Source organism: Nannospalax galili, unplaced genomic scaffold (genome assembly GCF_000622305.1).
Source record: "Nannospalax galili isolate Female #2095 unplaced genomic scaffold, S.galili_v1.0 scaffold1382, whole genome shotgun sequence".
NCBI lineage: Eukaryota > Metazoa > Chordata > Mammalia > Rodentia > Spalacidae > Nannospalax > Nannospalax galili.
Genome location: NW_008348397.1, coordinates 1,422,556 through 1,447,402, shown reverse-complemented (window position 1 = coordinate 1,447,402; position 24,847 = coordinate 1,422,556). Strand labels below are relative to the sequence as shown.

Genomic DNA, 24,847 nt, shown 5'->3' with positions numbered 1-24,847 from the left:
CATGGAGCTCCGCACCAACCCCAGCACTAAGGGTTGAAGGTGCAAGATGAATAGTATGTCACTATCAGAAACTGAACTGGAGGTATATACCCATAATCCCTGTGCTCAGGAAGCTGAGGCAGGAGGATCGTGAGTTCCAGGCCAGCCTGAGCTACAAACCCTGTTAAAGGAGGGGAATTATGTAGCTTAGTTGGTAGAATATTTAACTAACATGCACAAAATTCCTGAGTTTTATCCCCACTGCATGTGGAGTCACACACCTGTAATCCCAGCACTGAGGAGGTAGGAACAAGAGGTCAGAAGTTCAAGGTCATCCTCGGCTATGTTAAGTCCAAAGCTAGCTTGGGATACATAAGACCCTCTCAAAAAAAAAGAAGAAAGAAAGAAAGAAAGAAAGAAAGAAAGAAAGAAAGAAAGAAAGAAAGAAAGAAAGAAAGAAAGAAAGAAAGAAAGAAAGAAAGGGAGGAAAAGGAAGAAAAAGAAAAGGAAGGAAAAAATATATCAAGCAATACCATGTAGAGAGGACAAGACCACAAGACCACATTGGGATGAGTAGATTCGGGAGAAGGAGAAAGATAATGAACTCATTTGTTGCGTTGTGAACTAGATATAGAAACCAGAAAGTGAGTGTGTGTACAGGGCTCAGGGAAGAGATGGATTAAACAGGCAGACTTGGCAGTCATCAACAGTAAAAAGTTGGATCAGAAGAAAATATAAAAGAAAAAATAAAGCCAGGTGTGGTGGTGCATGCCTTTAATCCCAGCACTCAGGCGGATCTCTGAGTTCAAGGCCAGCCTGGTCTACATAGTGAGTTCTGGGTCACCTGGGGCTACAGGGAGACCCTGCCTCAAAAAGAGAGAAAAAAGAAAAAGGAAAAACTTTCAAAACCAGAAGACTTCTTCCCTCCTCTGCCTGGTTGTTATCAGTAAATTGGTTCAGGCTGCCCAAGGAAGTCATCATTCATTGTAAAGTAACTGAGTTCTATAGAATGTTCTGGGAACACAAATATTAAAATCTGATCCCTGCCTTGGAGATACTCCTAGTCTCTAGGGAAATAAACATATTAGGTATTCTACCACATGCTACGTACACAAAGAACTATTTATACTCTGGATATGGAAGACATTTTCATTTATCTGTGACCCTGAGTTTGATATTGTGACAATCAGAAGGATTTTGACCAAATAAATTGTATTTGGATAACAGTTTTTCAACTTTTCTAAGAATTATTTTAACACACTTTAAACTTTTAAATAAATGTTGTTTGTATGTGTGCACACACACAGATGTACATGACACTTCTGTGTCTATGTCAGGTATCTTCCTCTATTGCATCCCACCTTATTTTTTGAAACAGGGTCTCTCACTAGGACTTAGAGCTCACTGATTCAGCAAGACTACCTGGCCAGGGAGCTCCAAGAATCCTTTTGTCTCTTCCTCCCCCATAGTCAGATTGCAGGTGTGTACTACCATAACGGCTTTTTGCTTGGGTGCTAGTGATCCAAACTCAAGTCTTGTGCGGCAAGTACTTTACCAACTGAGCCATCTCACTAACCCATAAATGAGCAAGGCCAGCCTGGTCTCCATAGCAAATCCAGGCCAGCTGGGGCTACAGGGAGACCCTGTCCCAAAACAAACAAACAAACAAACAAAAAAAAAAACAAAAAAAACAAGCCAGGTATGATAAAGTGCTCATGTAATCCTGGCACTTAGAAGATGAAGGTAGGAGGACCAGGAGTTCAAGACTAGCCTGGGTTACATGAGACCCTGTCTCAAAAAAAGGAAAAAAGTGAATGTTCTGTACAAGAGAATTTTGAATGAAGAGGATTTTTTTCTCTTCCAAATTTATAAGTTGAATTTCTACCAGATATATATTAGTGAGTTTAGTCTATCTGTAGTATGTTTAGATAACATCTAAAATCTCAACCTCAAACTAGGCAGGGTGGTCTGTTCTTGTAATCCTAGCACTGAGGAGGCTGAGGCAGGAGAAACTCTAAAGTAACCTCAGCTACATAGTGAGAAATTGTCTCAAAAACCAAACCAAGCAAACAAATAAAAAAGCCAAAGACCTCAACTCTTTAAGTGCATTTTTATCCATTTTAATGACTAGCAGTTATTTCTCAGAAATAGAAATTCCAACTAATATATTGATTAAAATAATAGAAAAAGCCGGGTGTGGTGGCGCACGCCTTTAATCCCAGCACTCGGGAGGTAGAGGCAGGTGGATCTCTGTGAGTTCAAGGCCAGCCTGATCTACATAGTGAGTTCCAGGACAGCTGGGGCTACAGGGAGACCCTGTCTCAAAAAGACCAAAAATAATAGTAATAATAATAATAATAGAAAAAGTAATCATGAATGAAACAATACTGTAGTCTTAGAGACCACTTCATGGTTCAGAAAGAACTTTAATACACTGTGTTTTTCAGTCCTTACAATTCTAGAGAACTGCACCTGGTCCCATGACATCTGAAGAGTTTTGGAGTTTAGCACAGCTGAGGAGCTGGAACCTCACCTTCCTCTCATGTGTAGTGTATTCCTGTTAAAAGTAATCGGTCTTGCCAGGCTACAGGGCTACAGGGAAACCCTGTCTCAAAAAGACAAAAATAAATAAATAAGAGTAGTCGGTCTCCTCTTGTTCTGATAGAAAAGCAAAGAATTGCACTGAAATTATTTAACAAAATCATTATTAATATTATGCCCATGAATGAGCCATGCGGGTAACCAGATAATAAGGCAAAGATTGGCATCATTAGTAATCTGAGGGGAATCTTTGGCAACTGTAACTTTCTTTGTATTTTCATGTTGATCCTCTCGAATTTGAAGTGACACAATTTACCCATTACTCGTGCAGATTCTTTACAGAGAAATTAAAAAGTCTGATATGAGTGTGTTTAATGAGAACGTAAACTAACCAAATATTACTCAAACCTGTTATCTCATTTCTGTGCTGTTGAGATAGTATGTTATCTCTTCTCAGCCTGATTCACTTTTTTCAGTTTTTCTTGATCTTAATATAGGCATTTTAAAAGTTAATAGATGGGACTGGAGAGATGGCTCAGCGGTTAAGAACACTGTTCTTGCAGAAGACCCAAGTTTGAATCCCAGCACCCTCATGGCAGCTAACAACTGTCCGTAACTCCAGTTCCAGGGGATCCAATGGCCTCTTCTGTCCTCCTCGGGCATCGCACGACACGCACGGGCATTGCACGACACAGGTGCACTTACTTACATGCAGGCAATACACTCATACACTTAAAAATAATTTAAAATTTTTTAAAAAATTTAATCGCTGTCAGCTGGGTGTGGTGGTGCACACCTTTAATCCTGCCACTTGGGAGTCAGATGCAGGCAGAGCTCTGTGAGATGGTAGCCAGTTGGGGTTACAGGGAGTCTGTCTCAAAAAACAAAAAACAAACAAAAAAGTTAATAGCTGTCCATTATTTTGCAATGTTTAAAGACAATTAGAAAGAAAGAAATCATAAAAGGTTCTGTAAATCAGTAACCAAAAGTTTAATCTGCATTGAGGCTTTACAACTTTAATAGTTAACAAATACTAACCAGGTATGGTGGCACACGCCTTTAATCCCAGCACTCAGGAGGCAGAGGCCGGAGGATCTTTGTGAGTTTGAGGCTAGCCTGGTCTCTATATCGAATCCAAACCAGCTGTGGCTACAGGGAAAAACTGTCTCAAAAAAGACAAAAAAAAAAAGTAACAAATATTAAAACTCCTCCTATTCTTTAGTTTTCAAAATAGCATAGGTTTTTCTCTCTCATTACATAAAAGTGTAGATTAGAAAATGAAAATGACCCATTATTTCAGTGTCCTCATTCCTATACAAAGAGACCATTGTGGGGAAGAAGGACAGACACTAATTTTATAAGGAATCTGTTCTAGTTCATCCATTTATGTTGATCAGGCAGCAGCAACAAAGTCTGTAGACTAAACACCTACAATACATAGATCTCCCATTTTGGTCTTCAGTGCTTCAAGCTTCTAAATCCTATTAACAGCTGTCAAAACCTGGTAAACTATTTAGATGCTTTCGCAATTTGTTTAATTGGATAGTTAGAAAATGGCATGCTAGAAAAGCCCACCCCCTCCCTCTTTTAGCCTGGCTGAACATCTGTAGCATTCGGGCCTCATTATCTCTGAATTGGCATAGCAAATCAGTGGCATCATTAAAATGCCACATTAAGATGATTAAGTGTCTTTGTTATCCAGTTGACTTTTGTGTGTGCCGAGAATTTCATGGTTATGACCCTCGATCCTTGTAAAACACTTAAACAACATCACCGTTTTGTGTCTTCCCTGTCTAACAGCCTCTCTCTTGTTTTGTCCCTTCTCACCTGCATCACTGGCAAACTTGAGAGACTACTGCTCCAAACCTGCCCTTCTTGGATTCTGAGATCTCATGGTCCAGGGTGGAAATTCAAAATCTCAAAATACGAGAAAGTTCCCTACTAGCAACCCGCCTCCCAAGGAACCCAAGTTCTGTTTGTGTCTTTGATAGGTTTTCTCCAGCCGAGCATTTTATGTGCCTGTAAAAACAAACTGAGGCACAGTTGGCTGAGACTGCTGTTGCCCCTGAAGGATTTAGATGTTGGATCCTTTCCAGGACCCATTGTTTTTGCAATGTCTCAGGTGAAACCAAAAATGTCTGCTCTGGAGTGCGAGCCTTTCATGTGATAACCACCACCCCAGGAAATGAAACCATGTGCATCAGCCCCAGTGAGCCAAACCTTTGTTCTCTTCAGCCTACAAAATTCTCTCCGGGGGGTGTGTGTGTTAGTGTGTGCCATCTTCCTAAGAGGCCTTCAGAACACAGACAAAGATGGGAACAATTGTACCCCAGAGCTGCTCCTTTAGAAAGAAGTTTAGTTTAATCTAATTTCCTATGGGTTAGATTCAATTTAGACCTCTTTCCTCCCTCTGGGAATGTATAGCAATTACCTTTATCAGCAATTTGTGGTTTGCTGTGTTCTTTTCTCCATAAATTCAATTATAAAAAATTTACTTAGGAAGCCTTTAACATTTGTTATTATGAAATAGGTCATACAAAAAGGCAGGTATAATTACATTTATAGTTTAAAGAGTAATAACAAGAGCATCTAGAGACCCACCACCTGACTTAAGAAATAAAATCTCGCTAGTGCCTATGAAGTTTCCTGATGCTGTTTTAAGTGTCAGTTTAAACTGCATGACTGAGAAAGCTGATAGAATTGTAAGGTTAGAATTTATAGAACCAGGAGGCTCCGCAGGATTGTTCACTTTACAAAAGGCTTCAGAATTAGGCAGGGAATGTAACTCAGTTGGTAAAGTGCCTGCCTAGCACACACCAAGCCTTGGGTTTAATCTCCAGCACCCTCTGGGTTCAATCTCCAGCACCCCCACATAAGCCAAGTGTGGAGGCACATGCTTATAATCCTAGCACACAGGATTATCTCATCTCCCAGATCAATAGAGCTAAGATGGGATTTCCAAAATTGGGGTGGCGGGTATTTTATTTGTTATCAGTGGGAAGGGAGGCACACAAGTCATGATGCACTTGAAAAGGTCAGGACAACTTTTAGGAGTCAGTTCTCTCCTTCTACCAAGGGTTACAGCGATCAAACTCAGGTCATCAGGCTTATATGGCAAGTGCCTTTACCCACTGAGCCATGTCACTGGCCCCAGAATTTCTGTTTTGAAACCATACAATCCCTGGTCTTTGGAGGTCTTTTTGTTTTGTTTTATTGTTACTGTTATTGTTGTTCTTGTGTTTGTTTTTTAATTTTTATGTATTTTGTCTTTTATTTTATGTGTATGAGTGTTTTGACTGCAGGTAAGTGCACCAATGTGTGAAATGCCCACAGAGGCCAGAAAAAGGCATTGGGTCCTCTGGAACTGGAGGTACAGAAAGTTGTTAGCTGTCATGTACCGGGTGCCAGAAACTGAACCTGGGTCCTCTGCAAGAGCAGACAGTGCTCTTAACCACTGAGCCATCTCTCTAGCCCCTATTTTCTTTTGTCTTTGATACAGGGTCTCATTATGTAGTCCAAGCTAGCCTTGAACTCACCATCTTCCTATCTCTATCTTCTCAGTATTGAGATTACATATATACCACCATCTCGGTATTGAGATATATATATATCACCATGCCTGACTGGTTTTGTTGTTATAATTTGGTTTTTGGTGCTTTGGAGGCACGTTCTCTTTTGTCTTTTTTTGGCTGGGGGGGTGCTGCTTTGTTTTTGATAATGGAGTTTTATTATGCTGCCCAGAATACCCTCAAACCCTCGGCTCTTATGATCCTAACCCCCTTAGCCACTTGAGCAGCTGGGACAATAGGCACTTACCATCATACCCTTCTGCTCTTTTCTTTTTAATTATGTATATATGTGTAAGTATGTGCACATGTGCATAGGTGTCCATGAGGCCTGAAGAGGATGCCAGATGCTATGGAGCTGGAGTTAACAGGTGGTTGTGAGCTGTCTGATGTAAGTGCTGGGAACCAAACTCCAGTCTCTTCAAGAGCAATACATGCTCTTAACCTCTGAGCCCACCTTTCAAGTCCACCTCTGCTCTTAATAGATACTGATTAAGCAATGTCATAGAAAGTACTGAGTTACACACATACACACCATGTGGCTTCTGTCCTCGGCTAGCTTACATGACTGTAGGGAAGACAACAGAGTTAATAAGGAGTGTAGAGGAAGAAAGAATGGTCTTTTCCAGCTGAGGCAATCAGGAAGGACATAGCAGGGGAAATTATGTATGAATTTGGCCTTAGAGGATGTGTAAGATTTGGACTTGGGACAATGTTAGGGAAAGATCTTTTAGACGGTGGAAATACAAACAAAACAAGGATGCTTAGATGCTGTTTCATTTGGTTAAAGATATCGGAGTCAGGGCTGGTGAGATGTCTCAGCAGTTGAGAACACTGGTTATTCTTGCAGAAGACCTGGGTTTGAATCCCAGCACCCACATGGCAGTTAACTGTATGTAACTCCAGTCCCAGGGGATCCGACAGCCTCTTCTGACCTCCTCGGGCATTGCATGACATGGGTGCACTTACCTACATGCAGTCAATACACGCATACACATAACATAAAAAAATAAATAAAATTTAAATATATCTATATCTATATCTATATCTATATCTATATTGGAGTCCTCAAAGCCAACATCCTAACGATAAGTTTGGGCCAGATCCCAAAAATCCTCCTAACTCCTTTTTTCTGTATTTTTATTTTATTTATTTTCGGGGGAATGGAGAATATTCAGGAGTTTGGGCAGGGCCATGACATTATCAGAGCTAAAGTTGTAGGAAGAAGAGTAACACACAAGATGAGCTGGTGGGAGAACAGCCTGGAGGCTACAGCTCACAGAAGAGGAAGCAGGGACTTAGGGCAATGGTGAATGGAGAAATGGATGGGACGTGAGGTTCGCACAAAAGCAGTGAAGCCAGTTACGGTGGGTCAAACCTTTAATCCTTGGACTTGGGAGGCAAAGGCAGGCAGAATCTTCAAGTTCAAGGCCAAAAACAAAAAACAAAACCAGGTAAAACCAATGAGTGCTTGAATGTGGGGCACAAATAAGGGGAAAGGATGAGCATAAGGATTGTAGCTTGAGTAACTGGACAGACTTGGGGAACCTTTGAAAACAAGGACGAGGACAGAACTTCACACTTGGAGACAGACATATAAGATGTTGGTCGGGGACTGACGAAATGGCTCAGTGGTTAACAGCACTGGCTGCTCTTGCAGAGGACCCTGGGCTCAATTCCTAGCACCTACATGGCAGCTAACGATCATCCATAACTCCATAATTCCAGGAAAATCTGACACCCTCTTCCGACCCCTTCAGACATTGCACAACATGGGTGCACATACATACATGCAGGCAATACACTGATTCACATAAAATAATAATAATAAATAAGGCTGGGTGTGGTGGCACACACCTTTAATCCCAGTACTTGGGAGGCAGAGGCAGGTGGATCTCTGAGTTTGAGGCCAGCCTGGTCTACATAGTGAGTTCCAGGCCAGCTGGGGCTACAGGGAGACCCTGTCTCAAAAAGACCAATAAATAAACTAATTAATTAATTATTTAATTAATTAAAAAATAGAAATAAATAAATGAAATGATGTTGGTTGGGGCATTAAGGATGGATGGGACTGCCCTAGAGAGTACGCAGAAGGAGGAAAGCAGAGAGTTAACAACAGTAATTAGGAGGTAGGAGGAAGAAATGGAATTAGAAACAATCAGAAAATAAAAGAAATGTAATCTTCTTGAAGAAATTAGAGTGAGGAAGAGCAGGAAATGGTGGTTCAAGACTGCCATAAATTGTGGGGAATGACATCTGGGAAGCACTGGATTAGGACAAAGTAGATTATTGTGTGGGGACAGATTCAGTGAATTACGGAGGCAGACACCAGATTATATGACTAGGAAAGAATTAGGGAAGAGGATGAGTTTAGGCACATTGTGATGGGAGGCTCAGGTAGACTGCAAACAGAAAGGAAAAGGGGGAGCTGGTACCTGGAGGCTCCAAGGACAGAGTTGCTAGACCTGAAAGATGGATTTGGTGTGGAGTTTCCAGTCCACAGTTTTCAGACTGGAAGAAGGGAGTGCCATCTATTATAAATTAGAAGCAAGGTTGGGTCAAAGATTACTGGTTTAATTTTAGAAATCCTTGTTAGTATTTTCTAGGGGTATTTCTCTGCTCCAAAAAGTCTTCCTCCCAAAGAATAGAATAAACCTCTTCATTAGAGAAGTCCAGTCTTTCCCGGTTTGGTTTTAGTGGACTATATTTGGAGGCTGGGGCCCAAACCCAATAATCTCTCAGGAATACTACACGAACCTTAATTTCTGATTTGAGTATCACCTGTTTGTCTTTGCATGATAAACCATAAAAGTTCTGATCTTCAGTGACCATGCAGGGAGGTTGCCCAGGTCACTTATCTAAAACCAATATTCAAGCAACTATACCAGGGTTTTTTGTTTTTGTTTTTTTGGTTTTTTGGTTTTTTTGGTGTAGTGGTCTACACATTTGTCCAATAACCCATTCTTGTGACTCCTGGGATTTCCCTACTGACCTGGTCTTAAATACTGGCTTCCTTGCTCTACAGTTAGAAACTAAAAAGCCAAGATCTGATCATGAGCCAGGCTGGGGTGGTACTGAGTTCCAGGTCAGACCAAAATCACAAAGGAAAGAGTCTCTTCTTGGTCCTCTGTTCGCAGAAAGACTTTGATGTTACTACTTGTTAACAGTCACTGACTTTCCAGTGGCCTGAGTGTGGCTGTGTTCACATTTTCTAACCAAAATGTAAAGGATCCTTTTTTGCTGGCCCTTTCAGTCTGCTGTTTTTGGTTCTCAGTACAACTTTTCCGTTAACCGCCTACATGCAAACTGAAGAGCACTCAAGCTTTGGTGGGATATCACCCACAGCTGGAACCATGGAGGAAGAAAGGAGGGCACAGACCTCAGGTGCATCCTTCTGTTTAAAAAAAAAGAGCCGGGTGTGGTGGTGCATGCCTGTAATCCCAGCACTTGGGAGGCAGAGATCAAGGCCAGCCTGGTCTACATAGTGAGTTCCGGGCCTGCCTGATCCATAGGGAGACCCTGTCTCCAAAACAAATAAATAAAAAATTTAAAAAACCCAAAGCACTCAAGGAAATAAATTCCATATGAAAACAGGCAAGATCCATCCAGGAAAAAAGAAAAAGAAAATGAACCCCTTTCCCAGTAGGACATGGGTATCAATTCCTGTTCAACCCAGATGTGCAGAACAGACAAATTCGGAATGGGCTGGGGTTATTCCACAGCCGTCCATCTCTGCAGCCAGGAGTAAGAGGTTGTGAACCATGAACTGTGGTGAGCAGTGGAACAGCGCTGCAGCCGTAGCCCTGCTGGTGGTGGTTAGGCCTTGTCTTGCTCTATTAAGCAAACACAGTTAATGTAGATGAAAGGTAACCTGATAGAAGTGAAAATTGAAACTGGGGTGGAAGGTGGCAAGCCAGGCACAGCTGCAGCCCTGCTTCCTCCTGTGTGGATCAATGCTTGCTCATGTGTTTTGGAAGAGATGTAGGGTTTTTTTTTTTAAACTTTTTAAAAAGTGTTTTGGGTTTTGACATCTACCCCAGTGAAGGAAGGGTGTGGAGTAGAGTTGTTAAGAAGTCACTAAGACTGCTTCTTTTTTTTTGTCTTTTTGAGACAGGATCTCCTGTAGCCCCAGCCAGCCTGGAACTTGCTATGGAGACCAGGCTGGCCTCAGTCTCACAGAGATCCACCTGCCTCTGCCTCCTGAGTGCTCGGATTAAGGGCGTGTGCCACCATGCCTGGCGCCACTTAGGCTTTGTATGTCTAGTGTGTGAGGTCAAATCCAACTCATAGTTCAAGTTTAGTGTTCTTGGGCTGGAGAGGTGGCTCAGCGGTTAAGAACACTGGCAGTTCTTGCAGAAGACCCAGGTTTGAATCCCAGCACCCACATGGCAGCTGACAACTGTCTGTAACTCCAGTCCCAGAGTATCTGATGGCCTCTTCTGACCGCTGAGGGCATTGCATGACATTGCACGACACGGTGCACCTACCTACATGCAGGCAGTACACACATACACATAAAATAAAAGTTAAAAAAAAAAAAAGTTTAGTGCTCTTACCACCCCTCTGCTAGTAACTCATTATGTAAACTTGAGCACAAGGCTGAGGTCATCTGCTTCCACATTTGCTATCTGAGAAAGAAGAGAGCTGGATTAACTGATTCTAAATTCTCTTTTGCTCTCAATTCCATTGATTTGTGTTTCCTTATGGAAAAGTAAAGCTTCCAGTTTCTAAAAACTCAGGGTTTGAAAGAGTAAGAACTTATTCAACTTATTTTATATATGAAAAGCTCTCATCAGGCAAATTTTTAGGTTTTTTGGTGTTAGTATATAAATTTGCCTTCTCTATTTCTTAATGTTCTTAAGAGTATCACAGGGGACTGAGGAGATAGCTCAGTCAGTAAAGTACTTGCAATACAAGCATGAGGACCTGAGTTTGATCTGCAGCATCCACATAAAAAGGCAGGTGTGGTGGCAGGCACTTGTAATCCCAGCACTGAGGAAGCAGAGACAGGGGGATTCCTGGTGCTTGATGACTGAGCAGCCAGCCTAATCAGTGAATTTCAGACCCTGCTTCCAAAAATACAAAGTGGACAGCTCCTGAGAAATTGCATCCCGACTGACCTCTGACCTCCACGTGCTCCCCCCAATACACACGAGTATCATAGCATGATTGTGGATGATGATAGATGTAGCATGTAGCTAGATGATAGAATGCTTACCTAGCATATATGAGATTCTGCCTTCTATCACCAGCACTGCCTCCTTCCCAAGAAACCATCGTGATAGCTCTTTTAAGAATGGTACTTTAGCTGGGCATGGTGGCACATGCCTTCAATCCCAGCAGAGGCAGGTGGATCCCTGTGAGTTCAAGGCCAGCCTGGTCTACATAGTGAGTTCCAGGACAGCTGAGGCTACAGGGAGACCCTGTCTCAAAAAGACCAAAAAAAATAAAAAAGAAGAAGAAGAATGGTACTTAGGGACTGTAGAGATGGCTCAGTGGTTAAGAACTGACTGCTCTTGCAGAGGACCAGGGGTTCCCAGCACCCACATGGTGGCTAACGGCCATTTGTAACTCCAGTTCCAGGGGAATTTGACACCTTCTTCTAACCTCCCTGGGCATTGCATGACACAGGTACACTTACACACATGCAGGCAATACACTTGTACACATAAAATAAAAATAAAGAAAGAAAGAGTGGTACTTAGCCAATTTATTTAGGCTAGTCCCTCCTCTCCAGTCCAGTCCTGTCTTGAGTTTAGTCCTGCTTAGCTTGGACATAGATATCCTTCCTCTTGATTAGGTTGAACCCAGTTGGGTGAAAGTGGTCCCCTCCAGGGTGTACTAAAGAATTACTTCTCCTATCTTTCTCAACAGTTTCACTAACTTAGAACTTCCTCTGCTTTCATTGCTATGTCCTTATCAGCTCCAAGAGATGGGGAGATAAGCTGCATTTTAGCAGTTCACATGGAAGAGTCAAAGCATGGCTTCAGCTCAGAAAAACAGTGTAAACTATCCAACTCTCAATCTTAGTAGTCTAAATTGATGCATCTGCAGAATCAAAACGATATTTTCACCTTGCAATCTAAGAGCATGTCATGTTGCCTTTTTTAACTGCAGTCACCAAAAACAATGGGAGAACCTTTCTGCTCTCCCAGTACTGGGGACAGGTTGCTCAAAATGTTTGCTTCACAGTCTCTTAGTAGTCATAGCTAAAGCCTGTTATCTCAGATTTTCTGGATGGCCTACAATATTGCCATCTGTGTGTGTGTGTGTGTGTGTGTGTGTGTGTGTGTGTGTGTGTTGCTCTAGCTGTGGTTCTGAATTCAGATAATGAGCAATCACCGTCATGGTGCTTTCTGGTTTCATATGTGTGCTTTGTATATGTTCTGTGAGCTTTGTTTGTATGTAGCTGTCAGTTGTGGGTCTCTGTTTTCTGAGCTGCCTCACTGCTTCAAAAGTAGTCACTGTTTGTGTCCTGCATTTTCTTCCCTGCAGATGATTCGATGAGAATCAAAGATGAATACAACGAAAGAGATGAGAATGTTTTAAAGCCAGAGCCCATGGGAAACTCAGAAGAGCCTGAAATTCCTTACAGCTATGCAAGAGAATATAGCGAGTATGAAAACATTAAGCTGGAGAGACACACTGTCCCATGTGACAGCAGCAGACCAGCCAGTGGCAAGATGAGCTGTGATGTGTGTGGCCTGTCCTGCATTAGCTTCAATGTCTTAATGGTTCATAAGCGAAGCCATACTGGTAAATAGTTTCCTCTGTCCATTCTGAAAACTGTCCTCATGCAGCCACTCACAGAAAGAAGCAATGGAATTTGGGTGTTTGGATTCCTCTGTTGCTTTTTGCCATAGCTCTGCTGGATCTCACCCTCTCTGCGTTATCACAGTGATTTTTGTTTCTGCTTCACTGTGCATTTGGCAAACAGTGCTGCAAATGCCATGAATAAAAAAAGACTCTACAGAGAGCAGTGTTCTAGGTTAGCCAAATACTTTTCTTCAGTTAGTAAGTAGGAGTTGAACCGTAGTTTGCTTCTTAGAGGTCTTCCATGTATTTTCTCCTGACACGTCTAATAAAAGCAGATCTCCTTACTGTATTGGGTTCATATTTCGTGGATGAAGGGACATCATTTTTGTTGCCAGTTTTAAATATATATTCATAATAAGCAAGGGGTCCATCCATAGGAAGGCATCTGACCAGCTGTCCCACAGAGCCAGTAGATTCCCTCTGATATGGAGACTCTAAAAAGAAGCCCTGGGGCCCTTAGCACCTTACCAAGTCTTGACTCCAAGCATGGTGTGGTGGCTCACTTCTGTAATCTCATTACTCTTACTCAGGAGGCTGAGGCAGGAGGATCACCATAAGTTCCAGGCCAGCCTGGGCTACAGAGGGAGACCCTGTCTCAAAAAAACAAAGCAACCACCACCAAAACAAAACAAACAAACAAACAAACAAAAAAGACTTGAATCTGTGAGTCTCTTCAAAGGAGATTATATTAGAAAGAAATGTCAAGTAATACAAAAACTTCTAGAAAGTTCTCCTAGAGCTACTCGTGTCTCACTGACTCAAAGCAAGATGCTAATTAGAACAGCTTTACTGAGTGGGAGCTTTATCTCCTCAGGGAGGAAGATTCTACAAATAAGTCTACTTTGTTTCAAAAGGCAGCTCCCAGGTGATCTCGTTGTGGGCATAACCACACAGAAATGGGCTTTTGCCATAGGCATCTAATCTATGCGTGTGCTTTTCCACCTGCCTGGTGACAAGAAACCTCCTTTTTTGTCCTTTCTGAAGGTGAGCGCCCGTTCCAGTGTAATCAGTGTGGGGCATCTTTTACTCAGAAAGGTAACCTCCTCCGCCACATTAAGCTGCACACAGGGGAAAAACCTTTTAAGTGTCACCTCTGCAACTACGCATGCCAAAGGAGAGATGCACTCACGGGACACCTTAGGACACATTCTGGTAAGTGAGGGACGTGAGCTTTCCACATCTAGTAACTGTGGAACAGAGAAAGAGTTAAGCGTGGAGGCGTGAATCTGTGACTACCAATCTGAAGGCAGAGAGCAGAGACCTCTAGGGCTATTGCACTTCCATTAAGGCATTAATTGCTCTCCGTCTGCCTCTGTGGAGACCATCTCCTTAGCATCCTTGTGCCTGGAGAATAGCAGTCAGACACAAAGGGCCTGACCTGTGAAAATGCCTTCACAATATTTATAAGAAAATTGTAGTCATCAGTGTTTTATTGTAAACTTTATTAAAGGATTATTTTCCTAACATGGACACATACACACTCATAGTTTCTAATTTTCTGTTCATAAGACTACACAAGCAAATGGTGTATAGTTTAGAAATTATTAAAAGATGTAAACCAGGTATAAATTATTGTTTGAGGTTATTTTTGGTCATATTAGGCTAGATTTCTTATTTCTTTTTGTTTGTTTTTGTTTTTGTTTTGGAGGTAGGACCTCACTATGTAGCCCTGGTTGAACTGGAACTCACTATGTAGACCAGGCTAGCCTCAGACTTGCAGCCATTTTCCTGCCTTTGCCTCCTGAGTGCTGGAATTGTAGGCATGTGCTGCCACCCCACTCAGTTTCTGGGCTATATTTCCTAAACCCAACATTCCCTTCCTCAGCCTACTTATTTTTAAACTCTAAAGAAGAAATCACAACAAGAATTCATAAAAAGCTATGTGCGCCCTGGATACTTTTGCTCCTTATTGTGAACAAGCAAGATGAGACTTTCTTAACATTTAGAATTCCCCTTTTAGAAAAATAAGGTTACGCTTCTTTTTAAATTCAGGACCTCATGTTCTCGATGTTATCTGGCAGAATTTTAATTTAAAAAAAAAAAGAGGTTTGTTTTTATGTCAGTCCACATTACTGCTTTGACTAAAACCCAGCTCTGATCTCAAAACTAGTCACAATTTGGAGTGAGATTAAACAAATCAACCCCAACAAAACCCACGACAGATCATATGTGGCAAAGACGTTTTTTTTTTTCTTTTCAACTTTTCTGTCAATGTAATGAATTAGGAATGAGAATGATCCAAACAAAACTTAGAATATTTCTTCTCTGTTGCCTTTTTTCAAGCAAAATACCAGTGAGTATTTTGAGACAGATTCTAGAGCACCCCAGTTACACAGAAATTTAATATTTCTAGCTACAGCAAGCCTACACTTAATTTTAGGTTGGGATTTCACAAGGATCCTTTATGCTTTTACTCCTAAATCCTCTGTTTCAAACAGAGCAAGAGGAATTAGAAAATAAACACATTTCAGGGTAGCCCAGTGGTAACACCCAGACCTAGCACACCCAAGGCCCTGGGTTTGATTCCCAACATCACAAAACGAAAATAAAATTTTCAGTCCCCAAAACTCTGACAAATGTTTAGGGTATGTTTCAACAACAGAAAAACCCCATCCTTGCAAAGAGAGGTGAGTGCATTGCTTACATGTCGGTAAACTTATGAGTCTTTTGCTTCACCTTAGAAATGTAGTTGAAGTCATTTTGCAATTCATTCTTAATTTTTATTATTCAAAAATATTCTTTATTTATTACCTCAGTTTTTATTATTTTAGGCCATATTTTGTTATAAACACTTGACAAGAAGAAATACACTTATCCAAACAGGTCGGTGCTCTAACAAGTTTCTAGAGCAGCGGGTCACTCCCATATACTCCAGAGGTCATTATTCACAGCCAGATCCAGGTCACAAAACATAAAGGATGATTTACCATTCTGTTCCTATGCCACGTTACCCTCCTTAAAGAATGAATGGTCCTGTTTTTTTATTAAAAAGAAACAAGATTTGGGGCTGGAGAAATAGCTCAGAGGTTAAGAGCACTGGTGCTCTTGCAGAGGACCCAGGATCCATTCCTAGTACCTATGTGGTGACTGACAACCATTGTAACCCCAGTTCCAGGGAATCCAGCGCCCTCTTCTGGCCTCTGAGGGCATTTTACCCACATAGTGCACTTGCATCCATGCAGGCAAAACATATAAAATAAAAATAAATTTTAAAATGTTATAAAAAAAAAAATTTTGCTGGGCGTGGTGGTGCACACCTGTAGTCCCAGCACTTGGGAGGCAGAGGCAGGTGGATCTCTGTGAGTTCAAGGCCAGCCTGGTCTACATAGCGAATTCCAGGTCAGCTGGGGCTACAGGGAGACCCTGCCTCAAAAAGACCAAAAAAAAAAAAAAAAAAAAAAAAAAAAAACAAACAAACAAACAAATTTTATCTGGAGTTAAGCACTAAAGTAGAACTCATCCTATCCAGATCTTTCCATCTGTGACAGTAGATCATCCTTTTGAAGAAGACTCTGACATAATAATTAATCCTAGACCGTAGCTTCGTCTTGGCTTAACAGATTTAAAAGCAGCACAGACTCAGAGCTGTGTACTCAGGCTTCAGAGCCATCTCATTCCTAGACAGCAGCTTTCTCAGAGCCCCCATTCACCTGTGTAGGTTGTTGAGTACCTCTGTGCTCTCCTTCCAGTGGAGAAACCCTACAAATGTGAGTTCTGCGGAAGGAGTTACAAGCAGAGGAGTTCCCTCGAGGAGCACAAAGAGCGCTGCCGCACGTTTCTTCAGACCTCCGACCTGGGGGACACCGGTGAGTTCCACATGCTTGTTCTGCACACACTTAGTGAGTGTCGGTCTGCCTAGATGATAGGGACAGATAGATTATAAACAAAGTAAATAAGCAAACTATCTATTAGAACATAGAAGGTAGTGAATGCTGTGGAGAGAAAGGAAGCGAGGGATGAGGGTGGATCACGGAAGGTGTCAACAAGATGACATTTTAATGGACTTGAAGGCATAAGAGAGAGCCCTACAGATCACTGGGGGAGCAGCACTTGCAAAGGTTCTTAGGCTCCAACTTGAAAAGTGAGACTTGTCCTGTGTGGCTGGGACAGACTGAAGTAGTGGGACACGAAGCCAGAGAGGAAATGGGAAACCAGATTTTATCAGGCCTTGTAGGCCATTGCAAAGACTCTGGCTTCTACTCTGAGTGAAACTGAAAATCTTCAAACGCAGACAGATGACATCATTGAACTCCTCATTTGAAAATAGTTACTCTAACTTGTTCTCGAGAACAAGGTGAGATATTGGGGGAATCCAATTAGTAAACCACGACAAGAAGTCAAACCAAAGAAAACAATCTTGGTAGTGACTGAGGTGATGAGGAGTGAGGAGTACCTGATTCTGTAAATGTGTGTTAAAGGTAGAGCCAGTGGGATTTCCTAACATAAGGGGGGTTGGGGGGGTGATGAAGAACAGCGGCACCTCTGAAATGGCAGAGCCAGAGGGTAGCACAGGTTGGAAGTAGCTAGGGAAGAATTGGTTAAAAACTGCAAGGGTTTCCTTTGCACAGGGCCCAAAGGTCATGTCCTTGTCTGCTTGTATGATTTACTGTGGCATTATACTCCGCTTCAGGGATTTCCTACATGATTGGATTGTATGCCTCCTGACCACTGGCCGAAACAGGAGGTGTCTTTCCCTTTGACCGCTGTGGTTTTGTTTCCTCATCCTCTGGCTGAGCCAGCCTGAAGCCTTTCTTATATTGCATTTCTAGAAGTTGTCCTTCGCCTTATGCATCTGGCCCTTAGTGTGGTTCTTCAGTGAAAGACTTTGTCATCTGATTAGGTACACAAAGCTTTACCTGGACTGGGGAGCAGTCCTCCTCACGGAATTCGGTGTTTGACAGCAGCACTTACACTCAGCTTCAGCTGCTTAGAGCAGAGCGATTAGAAAGTGTCACAGAAGTATTGGGAAGGTTATAGAAAGCGGAGTGGAAATCATGAGTAAGTGCCCCCGTTGAGTGGAAGGAAACTTTTGCTGTAGATAAAGCCCATTTCATGGTTTAGGATCTGGCCAGCTGAATTCTGTTGATGTGCACTAGCTTCTCCTTTTTATCCTGGTGGCATCATGGAGGTGACTTTCCTTCTGATTCTAAAGAGTAAAAAACAAAACAAAACCCAAAAAACTACAGCTTGGTGTTGGACAACTTAAGTGACGTGCTTAACAGTAAGTTAGTATTTTCTCATAAAAGAAAACATTTAATCCTACCTTCTCACTTTAGAGTGGGACAATGTGACTTGTCAAAATTCAGTGACTAACTTAAATATCTAGAACTTCAATTGTTTTCACCATTTTTATTTTTTGTTTTTGGAACAGGGTCTCACTGTACAGCTCTGCCTGGCCTTTAACTGACAGAGATCCATCTACCTCTGCCTCCTGAGTGCTGTAATTACAGGCATGCACCCCCATGCCAGGCTAACATTCACCTTCTTAAAGCATACAGCTTGATAGCTTTTAGTATGTTTCTAAAGTACAACCAGGGGCTGGAGAGATGGCTCAGCAGTTAAGAGCACTGACTGCTCTTACAGAGGACCGGGGTTCGATTCCCAGCCATATGGTGGCTCACAACCATCTGTAACTCCAGTTCCCAGGGAATCCAACACAAATAAAATAAATAAATAAATAAAATATTTTAAAAAATAATAAAGTTGTACAACCAAGACTGGCGAGATGGCTCAGTGAATAAAAGCATTTGCCATGCAGTCCTGACAACCTTGAGCCCTAGAACTGACAGTAACTGGAGAAAACCAGCTCCTAAAAGTTGTCTTCTGACCTCTGCATGCATGCCGTGACGTGCACATGCCTGCACACACGTAATAACAAAATAAAAAATAAAGTTGTACAGCCATCACCACTAGCTAATTCCAGAACATTTCACCAAAAGAGAACGTATGCCCACAAGCAGTCATTTCCTCCCTCCAGCCTTTGGCACCAACTCATCTGCTTTTTGTCTCTGTGGATTTCCCTGTACCAGATATTTCACATCAATGCAGTTATATCATATGAAGTATTTAATGTCTGGCTTCTGCTAGTAAGCATATACTTTGAGGTTCACCGATGTTGAAACATGTATTAGTGCTTCATTCTCTTTTATGGCTGAATAATATCCATTATCTGAATTTACCAAATTTGCTGTTTATCAGTTAATGGATATTTGGATTTTTTCCCACTTTGGGGAATGGAAAGCTATATTTTTGTTGATTGTATATTACCTGGTTAGCAAAAGAAGCAGCAATACACGGGGCTGGAGAGATGGCTCAGCGGTTAAGAACACTGGCTGTTCTTGCAGAAGACCCAGGTTCGAATCCCAGTACCCACATGGCAGCTAACAACTGTCTGTAACTCCAGTTCCAGGGGATCCGACAGCCTCTTCTGTTCTCCATGGTCATTACATGACACGGGCGCACTTACCTACATTCAGGTAATACATGCATACACATAAAATAAAAATAAATAAAATATATATTTTTTTAAAGAAGCAGCAACACATAGTAATAGGTACACTTATGTGTATCTTGATTCTTCTAGAAATGAGAAGGGGTTAGAAATTATATTCAATATATAATACTTTTTTTTTAATCTTTTTGAAACAGGGTCTCCCTGTAATCCCAGCTGATCTAGAACTTACTATGTAGACCAGGCTGGCCTTGAACTCACAGAGATCCTCCTGCCTCTGCCTCTCAAGTGCTGGGATTAAAGGCATGTGCCACCATGCCTGGCCCATATACAATACATTTTAAATGATGGTTTTTAAAGTAAGGTCATGACTCTGCTTTGAATCCTCACACCATTTTAGGAATTTGAAGTTAGAAAAATTGTCCAAAGAAACATTCTAGCCTTCTTCAGAAGTACTAGATGATCCAGGAAGTGCTGAGATACAGAGGTTGAGCTAATTTGCATTTATAGGGTTGTTTGATGGATGCATGCAACGTATCTTAAGTCTCAGCAAAAAAAATAAAATAAAATAAAGGGTTAACCAAGTCAGCAAAAAAATTTTTTTAAACAAGTATACCATAATGGTGGTTTTAGTTTACAAAATAAGTAAGGTTACAGCTTAATCAAATATAAATACTGCATGTCAGCAATATATTACAGAATTTCTTATGTTTAAAATAGTTCCTATACATTTTTTCTGAGTTCAAAATGTAAAGAATGTTTGATCTAACATAAGCCGATCCTTCATTGACACTGTTCCCTCCGTGGTTCCCATTTCTGTTTTGTTCCTGTAACTGGGAGTACAATGTGGACAGTAGTGTTCCAGTCTAAGCCTGACCAATGCAGCACTTTGCGAGGGGTGGGGGAGGATAGGGGCTCATGTAGTCCAGGGTGGCCTTCAAACTCACTGTGTATTGGGGATGAATTTGAACTCCTGATCCTCTGGCCTCCATTCCCCCTTGTTGGGATCACAGGTGCCTGCTACCATGCCTGGTTTGTGGTGCTGGGGCTGAAACCCCAGGCTTCCTCCATGCTAGGCAAGCATTCTACAAACCAAGCCACATCCTCAGCCCTAATGCAGTACCTCTTATGTCTTTTCTCCTCACTTCTAAAATGATGTTCCATTGCTCCTGTGCATGAGGCACTCAGGCATCAAGTACAGATTTAAATAAAAGTGCAGCTGGATATGGTGGTACACAGAACTCAAAAGCACTCAGGAGGCAGAGGCAGGAGGATCCTGAGCTGGAAGCCAGCATAGGTAGCATAGGGAGACTCTGTTTCAAAAAAGAAAGGGGAAAAAGCCAGGCGTAGTGGTGCACACCTTTAATCCCAGCACTTGGAGGCAAAGGCAGGTGGATCTCTGTGAGTTCGAGGCCAGCCTGGTCTACATAATGAGTTCCAGGCCAGCTGGGGCTACAGGGAGACCCTGTCTCAAAAAGACCAAAAAAAAAAAAAAAAGGGGGGGGGTGGTGAAAGAAAAGTGAATTAATTCAAGTGCAGTGTAGTGTGAGAGCCAAGCCAAGGACAAAGCTACCAGTACTGGGAAGCAGACCTTCCTAGAAGCCAGCAGATAAAAGGGCCTTGGAATGAAGACCAGTCTCCAAAAGTGTTAAGTGACAGGACTTCTAGGCTTGCTGATAACTCATTTTTATTCAGACACTGTCTATTGAGTTCCTCGTACCATTCCCTGTGTCAGAACTATTTGTAACATTGAGTAAAAGCTAAGCACTAACCCCTGAAGAGCTCGCAGTCCATTAAAATATTGACCTACTGGGGCTGGAGAGATGGCTCAGCAGTTAAGAGCACTGGCTGCTCTCACAGAGGACCAGGGTTCAATTCCTAGCACCCACGTGGCAGCTAACAACCACCTGTAACTCCAGTTCCAGGGGATCCGACGGATGCTGCCTTCTGACCTCTGAGAGCATATATACACAGGTGTACTTATATACATGCAGGCAATACACTCATATACATAAAAATAATAAAATAATAAAAAAGATGTTGACCTATTAATAGAGATGCATAAGTTGCTGCAACTTCACTCAAAGTTTCTATATCAGACATCATGAATGACATCATTACAGGATTCCAGTTCTGCTCTCTGGTGGAGTGTAGATGACCATAGGGAAAAATACAGATGACCGTGGGCTCCATTTCCACAAGATTTGCTTGATCTTTATTTCATAATAGAGATTCGCCTAGTCTTTTTTCATACAAATTACACTTGGAGCCAAATGTTTTCTGTACAATAATGAGTTCTAACAATAAGGTTGTTTTTGCAGTGATGAGGTTTGAACCCAGGGTCTTGTATATAATAAACAAGCACTCTACCACTGATAAGATTTTTAGAGTAATTGAGCAATTATAATTTATGAACCTAGGAGTTAAAACTTCCTTCTTTCTTGCTATTTCATTTGAACTAATGCAAGCAAGAGGATTTCAGGATAAGGGTAAAAAATATTAAGTTGCCAGGCATGGTGGCCTGCACCTTTAATCCCAGCCCCTTGAGGACCAGAGGCAGGCGGATCTCTGAGATGGAGGCTATCGTGGTCCACATAGTGACTTCCAGGTGGACTGGGGACTAGGAGACCCTGTCAAAAAAAAAAGTCTATTTTGGGGACTGGAGAGATGACTCAGTGGTTAAGAGCACTGACTGCTCTTGCAAAGGACCCAGGTTCGATTCCCAGCACCCACATGGCGGCTATGAACCGTCCTTAACTCCAGTTCCAGGGTAATCTGATGCCCTCTTCTGTCCTCCGAGGCATTGCACGACACGGGTGCACGCACATACATGCAGGCAATACACTCATACACATAAAATAAAAATAATAAAGAGTAAGAGCGAGGGACCATGGGCGCTGTGGTCGCTGTCCGCGGTGCAGGGAGGAAGAAGTTGCGAACAGCTGCTGCCTGCGTCGCAGGTCGCGGGGTTTCCGTGGTGCTGTGGAGAAGAGTTTGTTCACAGTATAAACCAGCAATGAGGACCTGCCCATTGCAATGGAAAACCCTTATAAGGAGCCTCTTAAGAAATGTATCTTGTGTGAGAAACTTGTAGATTATAAGAATGTACAGCTTTTGTCCCAGTTTATTTCTCCATTCACTGGATGCATTTTTCCACAAAGATATAACAGGTCTTTGTGGAAAAAAAACAGAAAGAAATAGCAAAAGCAATTAAGAGAGCCCAGATAATGGGATTTATGCCAGTTACATACAAGGATCCTGCATGTCTCAAAGACTCTAGTAACATCATACATCGATAGTAAATTTTATAAGGTTACTGCCAGTAAATTTGTGATTGTATGTCAGTACTAAGTTGAGTAGAAAGCATTTCAGCAGGTAGGAGAGGTGGTATGGTGCTTCCTCTCTATACCAGTGAGTGTTCTGTGGACCAACTGCTTAAAATGCTAATGCTAATTACATCGTACATATTTTGAATAAAAGTATTTATGGTTGTCAAAAAAAATAATAATAATAAATAAAATATTTTTTAAAAAGTCTATTTTCCCAACAGTTTTCATTTTACCTATTCCACAGGCTCAACAGTTTTATGTGACTTTTTTGTTAGAACCTGCCTCAGTCTTTGATAGCAATCTGTTGTTAGACAATTTTTGTTGCACAATGACTCTCCTTTGTTCCCGTCTCATTAGCCGCTGACCACACCATAGAAGAGACAGGAAGCAGTGACTTATTTAAGCTCCATTTAACACTTCAAACCCTAATGAAGGATTTTGCAAAAACAAAAGCAAAATACCATTACATAGTTAAAGCTACCACCACTTTGAGATTAAAAATTACATCATGGAAACAGTTAACAATTAAGGCTTATTCAGAGATTAAAAATTAGCAACTTATTTTTGTAATTGTGGGGGTTTTTTGGGGGGGTCTTTTTGAGGCAGGGTCTCCCTGTAGCCCCAGCTGTCCTGGAACTCACTATGTAGACCAGGCTGGCCTTGAACTCACAGAGATCTGTGTGCCTCTGCCTTCTGAATGCTGGGATTAAAGGCGTGTGCCACCACGCCTGGCCCTGTAATTGTGATTTTTAATGAGACTTTATTGTTTGTTTTTTCAGTGTCTTTAAAATCATTTGTTAATGAAAATTGACACTTACTGTATAGTAGGCAAGTGACATAAGGAAAATTGATTCAGAATTGCAGTCCTGCCCCTGGGCTCACTTAGGAACCGAATGTACCAGTGTCCACTATCCCATATCCCCCACCCCCACTCTGAAGCATTAAACTGCCAAACACCACCCAGGAACGGATTTCCTATTTCATCATTTAAACCCATTATCTTGTTCCCTTACTATCTTGCCAAACTGGTTTCCCTCCACTTACATTTCTGAGACACGCGGTGTGGCAAGATAACAAGTCTAGACTGCACGAATAGACAAAATTGAGTCCTAAAGGAACCGAGGACTCAAAGTCCCCTTTTCTTTTCAGTCCACTTCCCAAACAACTTTGTAATTCCAGGGATTGTCCAACTCCAACTGTGACAGTGCTCATTTCGTGTTTTGTGTGTCAGCTAAAAACTAGCAGTTTAAGAAAGAAAACGAGAGTGCACCATCTTTTGTTGAAAACTAGCCATTGTGTGCTCTGCAGTTACAGCGCAGTTAAGTCTATGAAGGTGAACTGGGTCCCTGGAGTGTGTTTTCATGTGCGGTGAGGACTGGGACCTCGGTTGGTATTTTGAATGAGAGATCCAGGGAGAAGGTTCAAGTGGACAAGAGGCCTCTAGACACATTTCAGAGGATTCTTTCCCCCTATGCAGAGTTGTGGAAATGGGAAAGCCTTCACTCGTGCCTCAAATTATCTTTCCACCCATGAACATTCCAGAAAATGTTCTTAAATGTCAGCTATTTGGTTGTTGATTTACAGAGTAAGAGTTATCTGAAAATGACTCTCAGGACCAGCATGGTGGGTAACCAGGAATGTAAGGTGATGTTATCACAGAAGGTTGCCATTTAGTGACATGCCCTAATTACAGTTATTTAGGTCAATGTGTCCATGATTCAGCATCCTTGCAAATGTAAAGGATGTTGGTTATGTGTCCTCAGAAAGTTGTTGTCACTAACGGTGACTTTGGTAAAATACAGGCAGTGATTTCTGAGAGATAAGTGAGGAAAACAGACATCATGCTTGGTTGTAGGTCATGGTTTGGCCATGAGGGAGGGGACTGCAAGGGATGAAAATAGTGTTAAAGTGGGGGTAAAAAGTAAAAATTTCTGGGGCTGGAGAGATGACTCAGCAATTAAGAGCACTGACTGCTCTTGCATCAGACCCGGGTTCGATTCCCAGCACCCACATGGCGGCTACAAACCATCTTTAACTCCAGTTCCAGGGGAATCCGAAGCTCTTGTCTGACCACCACGGCATTGCACGACAAGGGTGCACTCACATACATGCAGGCAATACACTCATACACATAAAATAAAAATAATAAAATTAAAATTTTATAA

At 41.9% G+C, this 24,847-nt stretch overlaps 1 protein-coding gene and 1 pseudogene across 1 annotated transcript in view; both read left to right on the top strand.

The window, feature by feature from the left end:
* The window catches only part of Ikzf3 (IKAROS family zinc finger 3), a 62,961-nt gene that overhangs the window by 20,627 nt on the left and 17,487 nt on the right, over window positions 1-24,847 (top strand). The window contains exons 3-5 of the mRNA XM_017801146.1: window positions 12,582-12,842; window positions 13,887-14,054; window positions 16,592-16,708. Coding sequence (XP_017656635.1) covers window positions 12,590-12,842; window positions 13,887-14,054; window positions 16,592-16,708 — 538 coding nt within the window. The 5' untranslated portion in view covers window positions 12,582-12,589. The remainder of the gene's footprint in view (window positions 1-12,581; window positions 12,843-13,886; window positions 14,055-16,591; window positions 16,709-24,847) is intronic.
* On the top strand, window positions 22,244-22,652 carry LOC103743833 (annotated as a pseudogene).